The sequence below is a fragment of the Rhinolophus hipposideros genome (genome assembly GCF_964194185.1).
Source record: "Rhinolophus hipposideros genome assembly, chromosome: 10".
Lineage (NCBI taxonomy): Eukaryota > Metazoa > Chordata > Mammalia > Chiroptera > Rhinolophidae > Rhinolophus > Rhinolophus hipposideros.
This window is the reverse complement of record NC_138056.1, coordinates 70,399,170-70,418,437: the sequence shown is the minus strand read 5'-3', so window position 1 is coordinate 70,418,437 and position 19,268 is coordinate 70,399,170. Positions and strand designations below refer to the sequence as shown.

The 19,268-nt window shown below is 33.3% G+C and overlaps 1 protein-coding gene across 1 annotated transcript; it reads left to right on the top strand.

Annotated features, from left to right (window-relative positions):
* Positions 1-1,499: 1,499 nt before the first annotated feature.
* On the top strand, positions 1,500-17,519 carry ANGPTL5 (angiopoietin like 5; the record flags this gene model as incomplete). The annotated part of the gene is made up of 8 exons (XM_081062782.1): positions 1,500-1,595; positions 3,515-3,659; positions 5,377-5,480; positions 6,380-6,473; positions 9,108-9,208; positions 10,882-11,002; positions 13,817-14,002; positions 16,948-17,519. 8 exons carry the CDS (start codon positions 1,500-1,502, stop codon positions 17,265-17,267), a joined length of 1,167 nt encoding a protein of 388 aa, XP_080918908.1. The 3' UTR covers positions 17,268-17,519.
* Positions 17,520-19,268: the final 1,749 nt, after the last annotated feature.

The window sequence follows — 19,268 nt, the reverse complement described above, 5'->3', positions numbered from 1 at the left end:
GTAGTTACAAAATAGTCATAGGGATGTAAAGCATAGGGAATGTAGTCAATAATATGGTAATAATTGTATAGTGCCAGGTGTGTATTAGACTAATCAAGGGGATCACTTCTGAAATTATATAAATACCTAACCACTATGCTGTATAACTGAAATTAATATAAAATAATATTGAATGTCAACTGTAACTGAAAAATTAAAAAGGTGGGGAAAGGTAAAAGGGAATAAGAAGTTCAAATTTCCAGGTATAAAAGAAATAAGTCATGGGGATGTAATGTACAGCATAGGGAGTATAGTCAATAATATTGTGATAGCGTGGTACGGTGTCAGAAGGTGCTGGACTTATGATGATCACTTCTTTATGTATATAACTGTTGATTAACTGTAATGTACACCTGAAACTAATGTAATGTTGTATGTGAGCTATATTAAAAAAATCTTTAAAAAAAGATGCTAATGGGAAAATAGCTGCACTGTTCCAATTGAATGAGAAAGCCCCAGTCCTATTGGTTGAAATACTATTCCAGTAACTCCTTAGGAAGGGCTGGCTCAGATGGCAGGAAAACAGTGCAGGCAGGGGTTCAATGCAGGAGGCAGGCAGCTTAGTGCAGGCTTCTTCCTGAAGTGCAGTTTGCATGACAGGCCCCTGTGTAGAATTGGCTGCTAGGTAGGCTCTGTTTTTTAAAATTTGAGCCCAGTTAGCCACCAGGAGCCCTTCTTACTACCATGTTTCCCCGAAAATAAGACCGGGTCTTAAATTATTTTTTTGCTCCAGAAGACGCATTAGGGCGTATTTCAGGGGATGTCTTATTTTTCATGTACAACAATATACATTTATTCAAATACAGTCATGTCATCTTCTGGAACATCGTCATAACATACCAAATGTGTCTGGCTGACAATCTTAACTGGGGCTTATTTTTGGAGTAGGGCTTATTTTGGGGGAAACATGGTATGTATCTTTTTTCCTCAGTGTCCACAGTAGAAATAGTTCCGAGGTAATACTATTTCCACTTCATCACTCATTTCTACTTTCTCATTATTTTTATGCAAACCAGTTTACAATTATTGAGGTATATCTTATCAAAGGCATTTTTTCCTAAGGCAAAAAAACAAACAAACTGACTGATAAAAACTAGATGAATTTATCAATTCATTTGTCTATCTATCTATCTATCTATCTATCTATCTATCTATCTATCTATCTGTCTTCTATCTATATATCTATCACCTATATTCCAAAAGCATGGATTTATAATGCAGGCACGTAGTGATAAAAAAGGGTTTTTATAATTTCAAATCACAGGCTTTCTAGAGGTTACCTTGTTTTTCATATGAAGGGCGTTGTTTCAAACGAGGGCATGGAAACTAATAGTAAGTATTGCCTTCTGTTTTTTTTGTACACTTTCCAGAGGTTTTGACTGAAGACTCTATGCACTGTAGTTTTTTCCACAGAGAGCTGACTGATATTTGAAGAAGTTTTTTATTTCTCGAATTAAAATATGATGTATCTTTCCCAAACCTCACTTTTGTTCTTAAATATATTTATTTTTATTTGTGGAGAAGCTATGCAAGGTAACTGTGTACATCAATCTACGGTAAGAGCTTCAGCAATATTATTTTAGCTAGGAAAGCATGATTATATGATTTTAAAAATACATATTAGATGTTTGAAAAGATTAATTGTACTACCCAGTATAATTTATGGAAAAATTAGTGTTTATTTAGAAGTGCTGAAACTTTGCTTAAATGATGTTATATTTAAACTTAGGAAACCATAAACTAAGAATTGAGTCTTAACATGTATCTTGTGAAAATATTTTTTTTTTAAAATTGCAGGCCTTGGTTAAAATATTAGCTAGCAAATGTCTGATTAACTTTGATAATGAAGTATCCACTAGGTCATTTAAAAATTCACTTAAAAACTATTCTATAAAATTTTGTATTTCAAATAAAGTATTATGAGCGATTACCTAGGAAATTAGAAAATTTTATTCAAAACAATGTCAGAATAGTAGGTAATATAGTATGTACAATACTATGAGTAGATGGGGATTTGAATTCTACATATTTAAATGTTGGTTTGTTATTTTTAAAAGTAATGAAATGTATCGACCACTGTATGAATAGCAAATTTCAAAGTTCCAAGGTTGAAGAAAGAATAAATTCTAGGAAACCTACAGAAATATTAATAATCTAATTCTCTAAAATACTAAATATTTAAGAATCTTATTTAGATCTGAAAAAATATAGTTGTAACCTAGGTTTTTCTTTAAAAACATCTAGTATGTCAGTTATTATAGGAGTAGAAGAGAGAGAGCAAAAGGTTAAAAATAGATTTATGAAACAAAATGTGAATATATTTTGGGGGCAGATAATTTTTATAATATGGTTAGCTCTTTACATTTCTCTCAATATCCAGGTTGAAGGAAGACAAAGCTTGTTATTATTTTCTTATAGTAACAGAGTTATCTAAATCTATATAACTTCTTCCAAAGAATATTTTAACATTGAAGACACAAATAGTACCAACAAGAATAGATACCTTTGGAATGACAGACTTTTAAAAATGACCTTTTGTTGATTTTGCAAAGCAAAATTCCATGCCTTTTTCCTATTACCAGTGATACCTTTAAAACCTGATATTACTTTTCAAATCTCTAAATACTTTAGCTTGTACAAAAGAGACAATTTTCCTACACATTCTTCCTACCCTTCTTCCCCACCTCCCAAAATGATTCCTATTAATTGCTGGCAGAAAATCTATTTGGCATAGAAATGTAGATATCTCAGTGAATCTTCTTAGTCCATGTTCAAGGAACTCCAAATTGTAAGATTCCTGGAAGAAGGATGGCTCAGCACTGCATTACACATAGAAATGTGTAAAAGTTAAAGGTCAAGGTCATAGAGACATAGTTATAGGAAGTAGACTCGAAATGTAGTTGGCTCTCTGTATCCATGGGGTACAGAGGGCTAACATATTCAACAAGCTGTGAATTGAAAATATTTTGAAAAAAAGTTACATTGTTGCTGACATTTACCATGTAGTTAGGCCTACAATGCAGCATATACACTGAACAGATACCGACTTTTTTGGGGGTCATTATTTCCTAAACAATACAGTATAACAACTATTTACAGAGCATTTACATTGTATTAGGTATTACAAATAATTTAGATATGATTTAAAGTACAGGAAGATGCTCATAAGTTATATGCAAATTCTATGCCATTTTACGTAAGGGACTTGAGCATTAGTGGATTTTGTTATCTACAGGGTTCCTGGAAGAGCAAAAATTTTGAATTAACATATACTTATGCATACCCCAAAATCTACCCATAGAGTTTATTTGTGGAAGTTTGAACTAACCAATTCATTACATTTTCTTTTCTAATGATGACCATCTTATTGTGTCATGAAATGTCATCTTTTCCCTATACCTTTTCTATTTATTGTGTATTAGCCCATATAACATACTTCAAATACTTTTTCTTATTTCTATTTTTTAATGTAAAGGATTCTCCAGTAGTTAACATTGTAGAAGATATATCTAATGCAAACAATGAAAGTAAAAGTAATGATGCTGTTTATAAGGAAGATTGTGAGGAATCATGTGATGTTAAAACTAAAATTACACGAGAAGAAAAACATTTCATGTGTAGTAAGTATTAAAAGTAACAACAATTATAAAGGTATATGATTTATTATTTCTAGGGTAGACATAGACAAAATATACCTTTGCTTTTGTTTGGGTCATTCTATACATATCCTGATCATTCTAGGCCAGACGTTTTGTGCTTGGCACATAGTACGTGCCTAGTAAATATTTGGTAAATGAATAAATCTTTGTTTTATGTAGCTCTGTGGCATCAATAGACCACAGAAGGAAGGAGCAAGCCAGAGGGCACTGAGAGTAGTATTGTATCAATAAGTCTAGGGCTATTTTTTTGCTTCCATTTGAAACACTAGGAAATTTCACCTTAGTTTTGAGGGGGGGAATTCAATACTGAATAATTGCAGCAATTGGTATAATATAAGTTCACAGCAATTTATGCAACCAAGCATAAAAACAAAAAGTTTTAAAATCTCAATTTTTGTTTAAAACTATATGGTAACAATGCAGTTATTTTCATGGTGTGTTGTATGTATATAGTGGGATGGGATGAAGAAGGGGAATCAGAAATGGAGAAGGTGATGATGATCTGAGGCAGCTCTTACAGGACTTTAATTCTTAGGTCAGAAAGTATAAAAAGCTCATTTGAATGTGCTTAATATTGTATGTGTAACACAAGTGTCTTAGGCTTCTCAAACCAGTGAGTACAGATTTAGGTCCACTAACAGCTGTCTAAAATCAGGAAGAATCTAACAGAAAGTGAGAGACTGAAGTGAAAACGAGAGATGAAGCAGAGTGAAGTAGACTTTAAAATATCAAGAATTATTAATGTGATTCTATTGCTAGAGTGAAAGTTAAGAACATAGAAAGAAAATAATTTTTTTTAAAGAATGATGTATGCAATAGTGTGCAATTCCTTTTGTTATAAAGGACATCATCAGTATAAGTAGAGAAACTTGCTTGTGGTCTGAGAAATACATAATAGTCAATGTTTATTTTCTGGTTTTGATGGTTGTGTTGTAAAGAATGTCTTTGGTGTAAGAAATACACACTGAAATATCCAGGGACATCATGGCAGCAAACTCTAAAATGATTTAGGAAAAAGTTTTTTGTACTATTCTTACAAATGTTTTATAAGTAAGATTGTTTTAAAATTAAAAATGTCTAGTGAAAATTCACAAAACTATAGTGAAAATTCAATCAGAAACTAACCAACCAAAACTTTTGACTAAGATTTATTATGTGTGTATATGTATATGTTTGCAATTTGTTTATATAAAAATACAGCATTAATAGAAAAAATTAAAAGAGATTTATTTTAAAAATTAAATTGCATAAAGGGGGATTATTACCTTTTACTTTCTTATATAGTAAGAATGGATGAGTCTTGGACTTTCTGCTTCTACACCTCTCATCTTATAAAGTGAGAAATGATATTCAGAATTTTGTCTCTCAATTATATCAAATTAAATTATCTGAAGGTAATCGAAATTATTAGGAAGCATAGTTTTATTAAGAATTGTTAAAACAGTTGTTTTTTTGGTTAATCCTGAGTGTATATACATATATATATATATATGTATATATATATATATATATACATATATATATATATATATATATACTAACTGGAATATATAATTCTGAGTATTTAGAGATATTGTTTACATATTTATTCAAAATCATGTGAAAGCCGTTATTTTTTATTGTAATTAGTTTCTATAATAATATAATATTTAGCAAACACTTTTTATTATGATTTAAGGAAATTTGCAAAATTCTATTATTTCTTACACACGAAGTACCAAAAAACTACTAAGAACTATAATGGATGAGCAACAAGCTTCCTTGGATTACTTATCTAATCAGGTATGATTCTTTTTAGTATTGTGTGGTTATTGTATGTATGCATTGATATAATTATCTAGAGGTGCAATTATTTAATTTTGTAATGCATCTATGTCCAGACATCTAATTAGTGCATACTATGTTAGAGGCAGCACGGTAAGCCTCAGGGAAACAGAAAGCAGTAACAAAAAAATGGACTTTCACTTAAGGGTCATACAGTCTAGGAGAGCAGAAAAATGTGTTGCAAATGTTAGAATGCAAATGTTAGAATGACAAAAAAAAAAAAAAAGATATGCAAGATCTGAGATTCCAGAAACCTTTTCAGATGATAGAGCTCATGAGCTGAGTTGTGAAAGATAAACAGATGCTTCAAATGTCACAAAGGTTAGGTAAGAACAATAGGACATTTCATTCTGGGGAACTGCTTGGAATTGGTGCAGGGGTGGAGTGGCTGATGAGTTAAGGGTGCCTAAGGAAAATTGACTTAAAGAAATAAGAACTAAATCATACCACACTAAGAGTCACCAAGGTGTCTGAGCAGGGATATGAAATAGTTAAATTGGCAGCTGGTTGGGAGGATGACTTGAGTGTGAGCAGAGGCAGAGGCAGGGAAACCGGGTAAGAAACCACAGCAATGGTTCAGGCAAGATACTATAAAGAACAGACCTGCAAGAGCCGTCAAATGAAGAAATGAGCAGATAAAAGCAATGTGCAGGAGGTAAATGGTAATGAACTTAATAATTGCTATTTAGCTATGTCTTTCCTGCTTTGTTAAAACAGGGATTCAATGTAGAAAATGGACATTATATACATTTCAGAGCTGGATTTATAAGAGGCTAAGAGAGATATCAGTTATAAAATTCAGATAAAGGAGGTTTGTTCAAATATAAATTTGCTTAAATGTGTGCATGTGTATTTAGGTTAATGAGCTCATGAATCGAGTTCTTCTTTTGAGTACTGAAGTTTTTAGAAAACAACTGGATCCTTTTCCTCACAGACCAGTTCAGTCACATGGTGAGAACTTTGATATTTCAGCCTTTTCATACTTGTCTTTTATTGCTTAAAATTTTCCTGGACAGGTTGGTGCATTTAGTAGTTTTGTTTAAAAAACACAGTTCACTATTATCTAACAGACTGGAGGAATAATAGCTGCCATTATGCAAACTTCAACCCACACTGTGTGTACTTTCCTGAACTGGGAAACTTTTCTGTTCAAAAGCCATGGCTGTATACAGATACCCTGAATCTGTTGAAAATAGCATAGTTTATGTAATTAAATTCTGGGCTCCCCTTTACATTTTATAAATAATTAATCTTCAGTTAGAAGAAAAGAATTTGCAGAGTTCCTCCCACCTGTAAAAAAAATATATATATATTTTTTGATTTCTTTGAAACATGTCAAATTGGGGCTTAAAATTTGAAAAGGAAATAAAGCAGAAATAAACTGGATTTTAACACTTTTTTGTACTAATATACACTATAGTAATTCCCAGAGGTTTGGGTTTCTAAGAAAAATGCCCCACAAATCTTACAAATGTGAATCAATATTAAAACATTCCAAGCAGATGAATATTATTGAGGACCTAGTAGTGTATCATCTCTTTTTTTTCCTTGCAAAGGGAAGAGAATAAACAGTTACTGTAACTCTCCTCTGTGTCAGGCATAGGCAGCCATTTTCACATGTTATTTTGTTATTTTTTATTATTTTAATGTATCTCACTTGTTTTTCATAACCACCCCTACGTAGGTAGCATAACATGGTAGTGAAGAGCATGGAGTCTGATGTCAGACTTATTTCTTCAAATCCCTCATCCACTGTTTTCTTATCGGTAAACTGATAGTATCTATCTCATAAGGTTGTTCTGAGGATTAAATGCGTAAATACATGAAAAGTCCCTAAAATATTGCCCGATGCGTAGTAAGACAATATAAGGGTTTGCTGTGATGGGGATCATCATCAGATGAGGAATACGCAGCCCAGAAAAATCTAAATAAGCTGTTCATGCTTATTTGAATGGTGATGGCAAAGCAGATATTCCAACCCAGATCAGTCTTTCATTGTGAAACTTCTATCATATTTCTGAGCATAAAGTTACTATAGAATGTCTTAGCAATTCAGAACAGAGGCAACAAATCTATGTCTCCTGGAAATGAAGGAGAAAGCAAACAATTTTATAGCTAACATTTGTAGATGACATCTTCTCAGTACTTACTCTATGCTACGCTATGCTAAGTGCTTTATATAACGCCTTATGATGTAAATCATCAGAATAACACTATGAAGGGCATTCCATTCTGGGGAACTACTTGGAGTTGGTGCAGGGGTGGAGTGGCTGATGAGTTAAGGGTGCATTATTATCATGATCATTATCATGATCATTATTATGATATTCCACATGATAAAAAAAGGAGGCTAAGCATTCTTAGCTATTCTTAGCTAGTAACAAGTAGAACTAGCTCTCGAACCCAGGTTCCTGGCTCCGGAGTCCCAGGGTTTCACATGTTTGTTTCTCTGGATAATTGACACTTGTAAGGGTTGAATTTATTTTATGACATTTACAAAAGATAATACAAAGTAAAGTATCTTAAAATAAAATGTAATATCTATATCCACATACTATGTTTACAATTCTCTGGAATGCTTTGGAGAGGGTGATTATAGGGTGCTATTGTTCTGTTATCAACAGAGCAGGCTCCAGCTTTCGGATTAATTTCTTCTTTGTGAAGAAAATGATTTTTCCCCTCTCCTCCCTTTGCTATGGGTAATAGTCGTCCCCAACACATCAGAGTCTCTGAAAATAGAGTAGTCAAGGATATGTCAATAGTAGTTAATCTACTTACTCCTTTGGGTTTTCTCGTCTCCATACATATAGATCACCTTTACACATTATGCCCCCAAGATAAGCATAGATTCCTGAAAGGGCACTATTTGTTGGGCAAAAGAATGTATAATTATAAAATATATTAGATAAATGTTGATCCGAAATTAACAGTATTGAATACTACTAGCTAACAGTGATGTTATGTTTACTGAAGCATACATTCTTTTTAAAAATTTTATATATATATATATATATACATATATATGTATATATATATGTATTTTTTAAAATTTTATTGGGGACTATTGGGGAACAGTGTGTTTCTCCAGGGACATCAACTCCAAATCGTTGTCCTTCAATCTAGTTGTGGAGGGCACAGCTTAGCTCCAAGACCAGTCGCTGTTTTCAATCTTTAATTGCAGGGGGCACAGCCCACCATCCCACGTGGGAACCGGCAACCTTGTTGAGAGCTTGCTCTCTAACCAACTGAGCCATCTGACCACCCCTCTGGAAGCACAGCAGCAGCTCCTTGCCTTCAATCTAGTTGTGGAGGGAATCGAACCTGCAATCCTGTTATTCAGAGCTTGCACTCAAACCAACTAAGCCATCTGGCTGCCCCTGCAGTGTACATTCTTTAATCCCAGTTCTTCCATGTATTTTCTCCTATTTCTAAAATTGAGATCATTTTTCATTTCTAAGAGTTAAAATCATCATATCATTAATGGAAATTATAATAATTTCAGACAGCACTATTAATAGTCTACACTAAAATGATTGCCTTAAATGTACACTTAAAAATATCCTAAATAGCTCATTTTACTTTTAGGTTTAGATTGTACTGATATTAAAGACACCATTGGCTCTGTCATCAAAACGCCAAGTGGTTTATATATAATCTATCCAGAAGGATCAAGCTACCCATTTGAGGTAAAGTTTTCCCTTATTATATCAATAGCATAAGCATCCAACCAACTTAACTAATGTTAAAATTTACTTGTTTTAATATTTAATGTTTTTCTTGAAAATTTTTAAATAAATTAGTAAAAGTTCCAGTTTCAAAATTTTGGCTTTCTGGAATTCTTTGTAGAAACCACAAACATCTAAAAGAACTAGAGAGTCTTTCACTTTTCTATTTGAGTTTTCATGGTTTATACTTTTTAAAGTAAATCCATTTGGTGCAAGATCTTAATATTATCCTTATAGTAGGCAAAACTGTGCAATATAAATACTCACTTACTTTAATTAGCTTATGGGTATTAGAAAATAATGGTGTGCTTTGCCTTGGAGCTTACTAAAAATACTTTGATTTCCCTTCTTACATATAGTTATATATTTTTTTGGATGACAAGTGATTTTATGTGAAATTAATGAGTTTCACATAAAAGAAATTAATAATTTTAAGAAAACATTCATTAAAGTGTAAGACAGACTGAGAAACTGATTCATTCTTAAATCGAATATGATAAATCACTCATGTCTATTCTTAGTAGTTCTATACTAGGATTTCTAGAAGAAATTTCTGCTAGAAATTATATGTTATTTACAGGACACACACATATATATTTTCTGGGTACGTTTTTGTGCTTAAGAAAGTTTATGGTACTGATATCACACCTTATCAATAGATTTTAATGCATAACAAAATAATTTTTTTGTAAGTAGATATTACCAGTTTCTCAGAGTTACTAACATTATTTTTTGACATATATTCACAAAGTGTCAAAAAATTAGGAATTAGTTGGGAAGTAATTTTAAATTACTTAAATTACTTCACCTACAGATTCAAAAATGAGCCTGGAGAGATGTGGAAAAAGGAAGGCTTCTAACTTTTGAAGCGTGGGATGCATAATTACTTCTTTTGTGGGAAAGTGTTGGTTCCTTAACTTCCTCCACCCGGCCTTTCTCTGTGCAAGGGAAGTTTCTAAGGGAGATGATTACTCCCTACGTCACTTGTATGGATTCCCTACAGTGTCCTCTTAGAGGCATTTTATTAGTTTGGTGCAAAAGTAGTTGCAGTTTAAAACGTTAGAAATAATTTCAAAAACCGCAATTGCTTTTGCACCAACCTAATACACGGTACCACCCCATGCATCTATGAGCGCCTGCTGACATGGACACAGATAATGACTTCCTGTCTGAAAATTCCAGTCCAAAAACAGGCTTTTGGAAAAAAGAACAATCAAAGACAGGCACATGGCCATAGTTAACATTGTTTCATTTTTAAATCAGCATTTTTAACTCAAAGGAAAAGTTAATTTATAAAGAAATACATCACTCTTCCATAGCTTATCGGTACTGTTATTCAACTGAAAAATATTTAGAGTTAAGGAGTAAGAGAATAACCTTAAAACGCTACAAACACCAGTACATTTACAAAAAATGACTGATACACAGACTGTACTTAGGTTAAGTACAAGTTTGTTTTCATGATAAACAAAATTATTTTTAGAAATTAAAAATATGAATATATTAATGTCATACAATTGAATTGAAACTTGTAAGTGAAAGTCTTTCTTTAAGCTCAAGGGTGAAGAATGAGTTTTATATCAAAGAATGAAAATAATAGTATGTTATTTTTGTCTTTTCTGGGTCTATTTTAGGTAATGTGTGACATGGATTTCAGAGGAGGTGGATGGACTGTGATACAGAAAAGGATTGATGGGATAATTGATTTCCAAAGGTTATGGTGTGATTATCGGGATGGATTTGGCGACCTATTAGGTCAAATTTTATTTATTTCTCCTTTATCTTTTTTTTTTGGTATTACACCTATAGATTGTGTCCCTTGATCAAAGCATTTAGTAAAAATAGTGAACTGAACACGAAAATATGACTTAAATCACTCTCTTAATGTGACAAATTATTTAAAATAAGTATATCTTCAGTTGGAAATATTTATTTTTAGATACCTGTTGAAATGTATCTAAAAATAGATTTGACCGAAACTTCTAAATTAGGTGTTTATTTAGTATCTACTATGCACCCAGCAGAACTCTGGCAGGCGCTCAACAACTATTTGTAGAATGAAAAACTGAATGGGCAGGGTGGTCCTAAGCCTTGAAATTCTTTAGATGTGTGCTGTGTCTACACAAGCAAATGAAATAAAAAATTTAGGTATGTGGTTGTACAAATTCAAATAATGTGAACTGGAAGTAATAAAAATATCAATTAAAACACTACGTTTAAAATTTAAAAAATATAAACCTCAGGTTGATTGTAATATCTGTTCACATTATTGCCACTCAACAGGATCATTTTTGCTGGGTGAATAGAAATATCAGTATTTCTGAACACTGTATAATTTTACATTAGTTGGGATGTTTGCAGGTGATTTAGATCATTTTTATGCTGTTATTTGAAGTTACTGTTGTTATAATTTAATTTTTTAGCATCCCATAATAATGTCATCCGAGGATTTAATACTGAATACCAATGATTTTAGGAGGGACAGGGAATGTAATAAAATATTATGTATAAGGCCAAATAGCTGCCATGCTATGGAGTGCAGTTAATATACTTGTATTTTCTCAGCATTAACCTTTAAATGTCCAGTGAATGCTTCCTCCTGAATTCAGGCTCTGAATTGTCATCTTCCTGACATTATGCTTATTTCTATGGGGAAATGATGAGATTTTTGACAGAAAGGTTTTCAGGCAGTTATCCTTCACTGCTTTGTACTTGGCATACATTTTTTAAAAACTTGAGTTTAAGTTAAATGTATTGTTAAGTCTTAAATTTGGGGGTAGGGTAGAGGGGAAAGAGGGCAAGGACTTTTAAATAGAGAGTTATAGGATAAAAGACATTACACAGACCCCTAGGGATCTGTCTTACTTCCTGTACTTCTTTCTTCCGGTACTTTTTCAGGATAATTTTCAATTCTAAGTGAGTGTGTAGCTAAAATACCCCTGTAAGCCCTGGGGAGGCAGTTAGTATCTTAGCTATAGTTTTAAGAGTTTCAATGCTGTCACTGTCACTCTCTTCCCCAGCACTTTGAAGTTTGTTTTGACTAGACCCTGACTTCCTTTAGTAATTTCATGATTCAGGTAGAGGGATACATAAGATCAGACAATTAAGTTCATGAACTCATTCTAGAAAAAGTGCTACATACCTCATTGCTAAATATCACAATGGTCACCTTAGAGGTACTCCCCTTTGGGAAGCTATGCACCGACGTCAGTGCCTAGTCCACCCTTCAAAGCAATTTGGGAACTCTTTTCCTGGAATGGTCACCAGAGGTGTCACTGTATTACCCTTGATGTCCTGAATGTCATCAAAATGTCTTCCTTTCAATATTTCCTTTATCTTTGGGTAAAAAAAGAAGTCATTGGGGGCCAGATCAGGTGAGTATGGAGGGTGTTTCAACACAGTTATTTATTTACTGACTAAAAACTTCCTCATAGACAGTGCAGTGTAAGGTGGTGCATTGTCGTGAGGCAAGAGGCATGAATTGTTGGTGAAATGTTCAGTTCATCTAACTCAGGGGTGTCCAAATTTTTTTCAACGTTTTTACCAACGGCCATATGCAGTAAAATACACAAACAGCCGGCCACTCACTCGATGTAAAGTACGTATTCCCTCACCTGGTTTATTTAAGTAAACTAAATATGTTTTTGGAATATGCTGCAGGCCAATAAAAAATGGATTGCAGGCCGCAGTTGGCCCGCGGGCCGCAGTTTGGACACCCCTGGTAACTTTTTCATGAATCCTTTTCAGCACTTCCAAATAGTAAACTTGGTTAACTGTTTTTACAGTTGGTACAAATTCATAATGAATAATCCCTCTGATACCAAAAAACGTTTACAACATCATTGCAACAAGCTTGTGAACTTAATTGTCAGACCTTGTATGTCAGAACGGGAGCATACACATTTAGGCTATGGCGTGATGTTGGCTAGAACATGCAAGGAGTGTGCAGCGTGAATTGGGAGGCAGGGGGCTTTAATGATTCATACTGGATCTACAATCTTGGAAATATTGACCCTAAACCTGGGAATCTTCATCCAGTGTTGCTATATTATGTTTCCATTCATAGGTAATTCACAAGCTGCATTATAACAAAGAAATATTTATTCACAAAGCATTGTTCTCAAAGACAGAAAAAGTAATTTTGTCTGAGCATTATCAGGAAATGTGTCTTTAGGAGGTGCTGATTTGGAGTTTAAACCTCATATTCACCAATACCCATCATTTTTTTACCTGTCATAATATTTCACCTGGCTTTTTGTTGATATGTTTTAAGGTAAAACTTGACTTTTTACTTAATTAATCTTTAAATGAATTTTTGAATTTAATTGGGGGAAATAAAAATGAAACAGAATCTAGTTATCCCCAGTCTAGTGAATTAGAAGTGGGAAGATTTTTTTTTTTTGTACATTAAGCAAACACTGATAATTTTAATGAGGGCCATCCAGTCCCTCCAATGATTTATGTGAGCCATTTCAGAATTATGAAACATTAAACACCACCAAACAGTCAATAATAGTTATTCTCATTTGTATTATAATATATTTTAAAAAGCTTATTTTATTTTTACAGGCGAATTTTGGCTAGGACTAAAAAAGATTTTTTATATAGTAAATCAGAAAAATGCCAGTTTTGTGCTGTATGTGGCATTGGAATCTGAAGAGGACACATTTGCTTATGCATCATATGATAACTTTTGGCTAGAAGATGAAACAAGATTTTTTAAAATGCACTTAGGACGATATTCAGGAAACGCTGGTAAGTTCTTTATTCCTAAAATTATCCAGAAGATTTAAATATAACTGAGTTAATATTAGGTGAAGATAAAGGTAATGCATTCCCCTTGGTATATGACATGAAGGATAACAGAAAAGATTGGGAATGAGAAAACTGGTCATATTTTGAGTTTTGAAACAGTGCTATGATTGTTGCACTCACTGCATCATGATTTTGAAGTGCTTTATACTCTGAAACAGTTTGCCACAAGTAATCTCAGTTGATTCTTTAGATAGAGTCTTTGTGGGTTAGACTGGGAAAGTATTATTGACATTTTCAAGTTCAGAGATGTTGGCATTAAGAAATCATAAAATGTTAGAGCTGATCTTCACTCTTCTCACTTTACAGGTGAAGAAATCTGAAAGATTATGTGATTTGCCCGAGATTTGCAGCTCACCACATCTGAGCAGGGCAAGAACCCAGGTTGATAGAACAACTAGCTTAGTACCTTGGTGCATCTACTCATTTCCAAATAAATTTAACTTGTTAGAACTTCCAAATACTTGATATTAAATTTACATTTTGATGCTAAAATTTTAAATTTGAGTTAAGAAATGCTAAATTCAACTCTCTTGTTGCTCATCATGGTACTTGTTTATTGTTCATTTTTCAGTGTTAGAAATCCAAAAATGATATATTCCTAGATCTTTAAGTGATCACAGTATAGATGGGATAGATAAATAAAACTGAACACAGAATACTGATGGAGCTTTGTAAATAAAGGAAGGCAAAAATAATTCCAATTGATTGCATATAGAAAATCATGATGAAAATGTAGTTTCCAACAATGGGTTTATATTAGATTCAACCTGGGAAGCTTTTGAAAGTCCTGCAGCATCTCACTCAGTAAATTTGGGCCCAGGTATTTGCGTCCACAATGTTGGCATCTTTGCAGTTGAGAACGATTGATGATCTGTACTTGGAGGAATGCATAGGCTTTTGGCAAATGAATGTTGGCAAAGAGAGCAGCTTGAGTCAAGGCGCAGAAGGAGGAAAATAACGGGTCTGAAGAGTTGTCTGGTATGGTTGGAAGCTCTGACATCTGAGGGAGTTTAGCTTTGTGATATTAGGTGAAAGTCTGAAATCTTTCAAATATTGACGCAGAGGGAAAATTTTAAAGAGTTACAATATATAATTTGTAACGCTTCATCTCTAAAAGTGTAAAGAATTATTAAGATATGGAAATACTATATTAGGAAAAGTTTATGTGGGGTTTCTCTAAAATATGATTAGGATCTAAGTGGAGAATTAATTTTATAATGGCAAAAAAGTTTCTTCATTACAGAATTCTAAAATTTTGGCGTGCCTTACTCTACATTTTTCCGATATTATTGTTAAGTGACTTTCAATTGTTGATCACATAATATAATCAAAATAAATAAAAGAAGTTGTCAATAGCATGTAAAGATAGAAACATAGATAAAAACAAGGGAGTAAAATGTGATCATGTGTCTAGTAGAGGTGGCTTCAAATTTGACTTTTAGCTCAGAGAAAAAATAGAAATATGAAAGTTGAACATTCGAGCAATGCATTTGTTTCATGAAAAAGACATATATTCCTGATTCTAAAACTCTAAATAAATTTGTCTGGGTTCTCAAGGAAAACAAAGTGCCATGTTCTCCAATTACACCCTCAGCGAAAGCATGGTGGTGAGTTTTCGTTGGATATTTCTTAAATAATAGACGTAGGCATTATATTTTTGCAATAATTTATTAAATATAATCCAGAGAGGACCCAACCTGATGTATGATCCTTTTGACAGTTGAACTTTGTTCAGGGAGTGTATCAGTGAGGGGATCGTATAATTTAGGCAGTGCTCCGTAAGTACTGTATACCTCTCATCTGAACTTCTGAAAGGTATTGTACTGTGTGGGTGTTGAAACTATATTCTCTCTGCAAACACTTGCAATGTGGGCATTTTGTTTCCCATGAAGAACCAAGTCAGAGGCTCTGGGTATAAGTTATAGGATAGGCCACCATTGCTAATGAAGCGCTCCTCAAAAACGTATCTCAAGAGATGCCAAACATTTGGAAGCATAATAAAACAAACGTGGGCTTTGAGTTCTTTAAAGATTTTACATAGCTTCACTTTTAGTTCAAACATATTAGCAAAGTTCACCTACAGGTGAAATCTAGGTACGATGGGACTAATTAGAATCTTAGTTATATAAATTTTATAAAACAAAACATGACTCTTGCCCCCGCCACTTAGTTAAATGGGTTGCTTTGACCAGGATATTTAATCTTTGAAGATTATTGTGAGTATGAGGGATACCATACATATGGTGTCCAATGGAAACCCTTTAAAAATTGTATTGTTTTAATTTCTATCCAATTAATTCATATATCATGTGGGGAGCCTTGAAGAAAAGGCACATCTCAGTAGTGTATCTAATTTTTTCTTGAGGGCGTTATAGGCATTTTATATAAACTTGGCTTACAAATAAAACCAAACAACTTTTGCAGTTACAAACTAAGTTTTTTAAAGGTTGAAGTTTCACATTCACTTATATCTTTCTATCTAAAGGGTTGCAAAATGGTAGTGGTGTGAAAATTTATTAGGTGGAAATTATTTTTATTTCCTAAATTACCAATCATTACATTACTCTTCCCTGAAGAATGACAGGTCTATACACCATCATCTTTGGTCTGTATTATCTGATTATGTCTATACTGCCAAACTTCCATTTTTGATTGTGATTTTATGTAAAATGTCCACTTAAAGAACCCTATTCTGTTGAGGAATTCATCATCAGATTTTGGAATATTATAATCTAGAGGAGAGTTTGTAATATGTTACCTTGTAGGAAATAATTTAAGTCTTACTTCTAGATGCAGTGCTTTTGCATAATAGGCTGGTAAAAGTCAATTAAAATTACAAAAAGTGCTTTTCAATTTAGTCATTAAAAAAATTCTGTTTTACCCAGGTGATGCATTCCGGGGCTTCAGAACAGACGATAATCAAAATGCAATGCCTTTCAGCACATCAGATGTTGATAATGATGGATGTCACCCTGCATGCCTGGTGAAGGGTCAACCTGTGAAAAGCTGCAGTCACCTCAATAACAACACTGGCTGGTGGTTCAACCAATGTGGTCTAGCAAATCTGAATGGCATTCATCACTTCCCTGGAAAATTGCTGGCAACTGGAATGCAATGGGGCACATGGACCAAAAACAGCTCACCTGTCAAGATTAAATCTGTTTCAATGAAAATTAGAAGAATTTATAATCCATATTTTAAGTAATCTCATTTTAAATTATAATGCATGTTTCACAGTTATTTTAGATAATATGTGAAAGATTTCACATAGCTTCTCTTTTTATTGAGTGTTTCAAACATTTAAGCCAACCTTTAACTGTAGATGACATCTAAGGGGTTAAAAGTATAATTAGAAATCTTTAATTTTGTAAAGTTTTATAAAAGAAAACATGGTTCAATATATGCTCTTACTAGTAACTATTTTAACAATGTCTAATAAAACTTGTAAGTGAATTGCAACTTGTTTTCCTGGAGTCTGTTGTCCCTTTAAAGGATTTTCCTTTTTCTTTAAAGAATTAAACCATACTAGATACTTAGGAAAATTTAAGAGAACATTATGTTCATTTATATGTTCATTCTAAATGGTTACCTATATAATCTACAGATAATTTCTGTTGAAGACAATTATAAGGACTAACTTTGTGCTTTTAGTATATAAATTTCACATTATTTAAAAATCTTACTATTTCCAGGTGATTCCATAGTATTTTATAGGTAATAAGAATTTGCTGCAAAAACAACTCTTTCTTCTTTTCACATTTTATTATAGTTAATAATTTTATTCTTGTTTGTAATAAATTTACTGTACATTTATATCCTGATCAGTTGCATTCTAAAGTGCATTTACATCTTAACTGTTTTTAAGCCAATGGAAATGAACTTTAAGTGAAGGGCAGTTGAAGAAGAGTAAGACTACAGGTGGCTCTGGGAAGCAGGTCCCCTCCATTTGTTGCGTTAAGTTTGAAGGAGTTGGAGTGGTAAGGATTCCACGGGAAAATACAGCTGGGCCAAGTGTAAGTTATTGATAAGAAAGATGAAGGAAACAACAAAGAATTAGTGTCAAACAGAAAAGTATTTTGTCCAGAGTTAAGGTTATACAATGTACAGAGGAGGGTAGAAGTAGCTGCAAAAGAGGACAAAATTAAAAATACAAATGAAGATAAACATATCAGGGTGAGATATCTGAGCCCAGAATAGGGCTAATGTAGATCAAAACACAGAATCTGATTTGAGTTTAGGGATGGCAAAAATGACATGGTCACTATTCAGAATTGCTTTCACTTTGATCTCCGCTCCATGCAGTGAATAAATCATGTACAGAACACACATGAGATAAGGTTGCAGGAGCATGAAAGTGCTTCTCCATGGCCTCCTCTGCATCTCATAGAAGCACAGCTGAAGTTCAGGTTGGAGGAGCACAGAACTGTGGGTTTTTTACCTACAGTGATAGTAACACAAGAAAAATTTATCTACAAATTAGGGAGATCATTTTGCTATTTAGAAAGCCATATCTAATATGTGGATTCTGGATTTTGAAATTCTTGCTGAGTTTGCACTGAGGGGCCATCTTCTTTATGGTACTGCAAGGTCTAGGGGCTTCACATTTTTATCCCACCATAAAGGTTAGGGAAAAAATTGAAACTTTGAGGGTCGAAGCAGAATGGGAATAAGTGTTAGGATGTTAAGGCGAAGACAGACCCAGAGAGTGCAAGAATTTTAATTTCTTTAAGCTTAGGAGTGGGAAGATATGTTTGATTTTGAATTACTAAGGGACAATGGCTCCCAGGATGCCTTGTGAGAAGCTGTGAAAGTATTGAGGCCTCAAACTCCATTGCAAAAGAGAAGGTGTATCTTGGGTAATAATCCTGCATCTCAGACTCCCCAAAATGAAGTGACCTGACCTTTAGAAGTTAAGAAATCAGGACAACGGGTCCCTTTTTGCTATCTACTACCTCAACAGCATGCACACATGTCTTAGAAGGAGGCAGAAAAGGTCTCAGTCAGTTGTCTATGATCTGAATTACATTATTATCAATTTAGTTTTTCAGGATCTGAGGACTTCCCTAGATAAATGGTCCCATTTAAAAATACAAACACTTTATTCTTTCTTCAACTTACACCTTAATTTTCAGTAAACATTGAAATTGTATCTAGTTAAAAATCAAAAGTATACAGATCAGAAAACTTTTCTCTATACCACCATAGC